The sequence below is a fragment of the Macrobrachium rosenbergii genome, chromosome 47 (assembly GCF_040412425.1).
Source record: "Macrobrachium rosenbergii isolate ZJJX-2024 chromosome 47, ASM4041242v1, whole genome shotgun sequence".
NCBI classification, from domain to species: domain Eukaryota; kingdom Metazoa; phylum Arthropoda; class Malacostraca; order Decapoda; family Palaemonidae; genus Macrobrachium; species Macrobrachium rosenbergii.
In genome coordinates, this window is record NC_089787.1 from 32105294 (window position 1) to 32111067 (window position 5774).

At 38.8% G+C, this 5774-nt stretch overlaps 1 protein-coding gene across 1 annotated transcript; it reads right to left on the reverse strand.

Annotated features, from left to right (window-relative positions):
- Positions 1–2431: 2431 nt before the first annotated feature.
- On the reverse strand, positions 2432–5343 carry LOC136830743 (pupal cuticle protein Edg-84A-like). The gene is made up of 4 exons (XM_067090556.1): positions 5209–5343; positions 3875–3952; positions 3573–3752; positions 2432–3403 (listed from the first exon to the last, which is right to left on the reverse strand). The coding sequence occupies exons 1-4, from the start codon at positions 5212–5214 to the stop codon at positions 3326–3328; spliced, it is 342 nt and encodes a 113-aa protein (XP_066946657.1). The 5' UTR covers positions 5215–5343; the 3' UTR covers positions 2432–3325.
- Between the last annotated feature and the right edge of the window lie 431 nt (positions 5344–5774).

Here is a 5774-nt window from a genome sequence, read left to right on the forward strand (position 1 = left end):
TACGTAAGAAGCAATACAAGAAAGATTAATCTCAGTCACTCTTCAGTCGAATGCGCTCGATATTACCGACGCTCGCTTTCTGTCTTGTATCACGAGAGCCTTAGCTGGTGAAACTTGAAGAGGTTTTACGCGTTTCACAAAGTTTCACTGATAATTCCAGGAAGAAACTGTGTAAATTTATGTAGTATCGCTTTTGTTATGTTTTAATTTTATCGTAAAACTGTATTTATATTAGAATTAAAAGCAAGAAACATACATAGGTAAATATACAGTTTTGTAAATAATCACATATAACGTTCATATGTATATGCATATCATTAGTGTAGTGTAGGTGATATTGATGGTTTTTATAGGATAATATACAAGTATTCTATTTTAAACTCTGAAGTTTTCGATCCACAAAACGCAAACGGTATACCTAAAAGTTCCCGCTCCCTAAACTAGGCCTATACGACCTTCCCATAGATTACAGAACAGTGCCACCACAAAAGACACTGACACTCTTTACATCACTCTTAATGAGTCTCAGATGCGAAAGCAAGGCAAAACTGGAATCAGTCATACTTTTCAAGAAAGTAAGAGGTTCAAACCGGTTCGCAAAAAAAAAAAAAAAAAAAAGAGGAGGAAAACCATCAGACCTAACGACCGCACGCTGCCGGTTATGCAAGATGTTGCGATGTGTTCTGTGATTGGATTCCCATTGTTGTTTCAGTTCATAAGCGATTATGTTTTAACTAAACGGGATTATGAAGATTTCTGGTACTAAAATGAATAATTGTGTTTAGAGTTTTAAGATTTGAAGAGTGAGAGAACATCTTGATTGACACATATTCTTAGAATTACCAATTTATTCTGTTGCAGGACAATCCCACAAGATTTGCTGTTCAGGAAATACCAAAATTCTTATATTTATTATATGCATTAAAACACCTATCATACATATTTTTAGATTGGTGTGATTTGTCATATGTAGGAAGTTTTAGACGCTTGTGGATAAAGTTGGAAAATCAGACAAAACTCTGTTACAAAACAGAGGCCCTTGTTCCCTTCCATATGTTTGAAGCCACCCAAATAGGTAATATTCTACCCTTCACAGTCCTTTCGTAAATCAACAGATTCTCTTCAGTCCCCAATGTAGCTCTTTCCCATCCTTATTTGATTTTGTTCGTAGCTTTTGCTGAAGACAGCATCTGTAGCTGAGAAAGACAATATCAGGACAGGGCTGTATGTTGAATAATATTAGTTGTACACTGAGTTTAAGGTAGCTTTCTAGGAGTATTGGGCAATTTCACACTGTAACTATAGCTTGTGTAAGTATATGAAGATGAGAGAGTGGCTAGTTAGGTGATAAGGTGGCTCTCGGATTACAGTGTACTGTATTTCATTGATGTGATTGTTCAGTACTTCTCTGGTTGGTATAATGAAAGAAGTCTGAGACAGCAGATAACAGGTGGAAGAACGAAATTGCTGTGAAAAAAGGCTGAAGTCAATGGATGACGTAATGGTGATTGGTGGTAAATAGAGAAACTTAAAAAGACTGGTGAAGTTTTGAGTGCTTGTGAGAAGAAAACGACGGAATGGAATGTAGCAAAAGGTAAATGAACGGCAGAGGTATGTGGAATAATAAATGACAGAAGAATTGAGGTAACTAACTGGAATGAAAGTCAGAAATGATGGTGATGAAAGAGAAAGTTGAAATATGTGAAGATACTGTGGAACCAACTTCTCTTCACTGGATTGAGTTGAATATAGAATTTGGGCCAAAGGCCAAGCACTGGGACCTATGAGGCCATTCAACGCTGAAATGGAAATTGACAGTAAAGGTTTGAAAGGTGTAACAAGAGGAAAACCTCCCAGTTGCACTATGAATGAGTTGTTAGGAGAGGGTGGAAAGTCAAATGGAAGATAGAGAATATGAACGGAGGTACAGTAAAAGAAACGAAAGGGGTTGCAGCTAGGGGCCGAGGGCACGCTGCAAAGAGCCTATACAGTGCACCGCATGAGGTGCACTGACGGCATTACCCCTGACGGGGCGTGTGATTGCAGTGTTGATAACAGGGAGAATGGGAGACCTTAAGTGTTGCTAAAGTGTTAACGTGAAAGAGCACCGGTATTCTGTTAGAGTTTGCAACATAGATGACTGTGATAATGATGAGGCTATTTTGTAGGTCTATGGAGCTGCCATTGCAGAGTTCATATTTTTCATGTCAGTTGAAAAATGCATTTGATAATGACCATTGTCTTGTTTTTCGGTTGAGACACCCATTTTTTCTTATATATATATATACATATATATAAACTATATATAAACTATATATTGAATGGACGTACTCGAGAAAGTTTAGCACAACAACACAGTTTTCCTTTTATAAAAATCATGCAAAACAAATTGCATTCACTACACGACAAGGCATGAAGAAAACAACCAAACTGCGCAAGCGGATATATATTTGTACTAAAATGAGCAGGATAAGGCGAAGACAGGCATATAACAAAACAATTGGATGACGTCACCCGTGGATGAATAGTGAAATAAAAAATCAGACATATAGTGGGGTGGGATATCGAGAAGAGGGAAAGATTTGAGTGAAAAGAACGCAGCCATAATTGCAGTCAGTCTCGTAGCCGACTCTTTCCAAATAGCTGAGCGATTGCCTGAGGAAATTAGACCTAACGGCAATTACAGAGAAAGTAAAGACAGTGGAACACTGAGGTATAAGGTAATATGAAGAAGATAGGTCGAGAAAGGCAGAAGATATTTGGGGCTAAGACAACTGACTTAGATGTACAACTTCGTTAAAAAAAATAACGGACTTGAATTCTTACACGCGGAAAGGACATGCAAATTTTCAGAGATGGAGTTCAGGCCATCTTTTAAAAATGAGCCGGGGCAGGACTGATATGTACACTATTTACAGAAGTAATATGGCTGTAAGGCTGATGGATAATTTCAAGTCCATTCCAACAGCGGAGATACAAGCTGTGAGAGCTTGGATGTTAAGGGAGGGAAGCCTAGCATAGGTCTAGTGACGGAGAGATAGTCGAGCAGGAAACGTAACGAAGGAGAGGGGAAAGTACAATACAATTGAAAAAAATATACATAAATATAATAAAATAAAGTTTAAACCGTAGGAAAGACCACGTAGGAAAAATAAAACATGACAAAAATAAAAATAAATAACCGTTAAGTTTAGGCAACAATGCAATTAGCATTAGGAAAGCCTTGTGAAAAAGAGAAGACAAAGATTAAAAAAAAAAAAATGGAAAGGCAGCTAGGTGCTATGGCTGGGCCTGTAAGGAGTATGGGATGGGTAGTGGGGGCATCTTAAAAGACGGACTGTTCCTGGGGTTTGTGCACGGGGATCTTGACAACGATGTTGGTCTGCTCTTCGCGGGTGACAGCCTGCAATCACAGAAAGTAAAAGATTTTAAAGGATAATTAATGCTAGAGAGTATACTCTCGAAAAACCTGGTAATATTGTATGGTAGAAACTAATATAGAGGAGCATATAATATCGCAAAAACGAGAACTGCAGGCAGATAATTCAGAGCGAGAGAAAGAAACAACTTACGTTGTATCCGTTGACTGGGTCAGCGGTGTAGGTGGTGGTGTATCGGACGCCGTTGGGAGCTACCCAAGAGTATTCGCCCTGGACGGCACCGTTCTGGTCCTGAGACTCCTGACGGGTGGCGTAGACGGTGTTTTCGTCGTCGTTGACAATCAGGCTGAAGTTGAAGGGCTCAATGGTTTCCTGAAGGACGGCAAACCAAAAAGTTACAGTGAGTGAGGCGCTGCGATGTTTGATATGGATGTATATGGAAAATGAAAAGGCTGTTGATTCATTAAATAAAGTAAATATGTTAAAAAACTCACCTCATCAGTAGGTCCTGTTTGCTGGGACAACTGGGGAGCGCAGAAAGCAACACCAACCAGGCACAATAAGATGACGGCCTGAAATAAGATAGAAACATAATCATATTTTGTCTAATATTTGTTGGTAAAGTTTGATTTACGGTTTTCGTTGGACTGTACTGGTTATGTCTATTGATTCTGAAGGGACTGGCTGTTAGATGCTGCTTTGGAAGGTTCTCACTTTCCTTTCCCTTTCCTTTTTGCCTCTGGGTCTGGTCTAGATAAAAGTACTAGGTTGTTCGTCCCACTGACTGGCTTTATTCTGTCGGACTTATGCTGAAGCTCAGGGTATGTATTTACAGTAAAGTGAACATTTTGAGCGTTTTTCTTCTTTTTATTTTTCAAAGTAACGAGATGTTGAAATTCCAATCTAATGCAGAAAATGAAGTGGTGAATTCAGCGCAGCAAGTTCCGACAACAAACGAAAAAGTGTTTAGTGGCTCTAACCAGTTTTATTTCATTATCATAATACTAATGATTAATGCAAGGAATTTTAGCCACATGACAAAGGAATAATAATAATAATAAAACTTTTACATTCTCAAGGCACTGTCAACGGCCCAGCGCATCAAATGTCTCTTTATAATGTGCCTGAATGGCCAGAGGTATAATGTTTCAATGTTGCCAGAGCACTTCTCTCATGCCGATTTTACTTTCACTAAGGGTTCAGGTGGCCGGCTGACCCGAGTCTCGACTTCATAATGAAGGTTAATGTTTCGTTTGGTTTAGCTTTTCAGGGTTCTGGTCTCACCATCCTGTCACCTCTACACCCCCGCCATCCGCACATAATATATATGTCTCAATATACTGTATATGTCTCAAGTTCCGTTAACATTTGTGTGTGAAAATTTACCGTTTGAATGAAGGATGAGTTAGCATGTTTGGTACAGAAAGTAGGACAGAAAGAAACCAGTCGTCTTGTTGACTGTGAGGGGTTATGTTGGTGGAAAATTTAAGAATGTTCAGTGAATTGGAGAATATACTGTGATCAGACCCATTTGGCATTTTTCAGGTTCTTAAAGCTATTGCGTAATTTCTTAACTGGCGTGACATTCAAAAACTAAACTTGGTAGAATATTAAGCAAGAACTTTTACTAAAACTACAATATGGCCTATGTTCAACTTTCTAAGTTACGTGCCGGGCAGTTCGTACGAGCAAGAGCACGTGCTGGCACGATAATCTAACAGCGAAACCTTCCTCGTTTTAATGTACAGAGTACCGAGAACAAACTGACGGTCGATGACGGATACAAACGAGAAAGAAACGACACAGAAAGTATCGGGCTTAGTCTCACCTTCATTTTTGTTAACGTTCTGTTGAGGCGGATAACGCTTGTCGTTGCTCTGTCGGGAGCTTGTGAAGTAGTGCTTAAGCAGAGAGACACCTGGGCCCCTTATATACTCCAATCCAGAGCGGTTTTGCTGCCCGGGCGGCTGCCATATCTCGTGCAGTGTCGTGCAGGGGACCTTGGCAAGAGGGCGCGAAATTGACTGGCGGTCACTGATTGTTAATCAAAGCGGAATAGCGGTTTTGTTTTGATGATTAATTAGTCTGGTACTGTCGACACTTTATTTTTTTTATGGTTAAAGCTTATACGTAAACTGCGTGAATTACTTTTATCTCTTTTTATTAGTTTGCGTTGCTGGTTGAAATATTTTCTTTTATTTATTACTTTTCATTTTGTAAATTTGCTTGTTCTGACAAAATACTTACAGAAGCTAAAAGATGCAGAGTAAAGTAGACATCAAAACAAGTGAACTGATAAACTGATACATTTAAAAGTAAATAAAAATATAAACATTTATCTAAATATTATTGATGATAAGTACGATAATAAAAGTGGTTTAAAGTTGGGTAAAG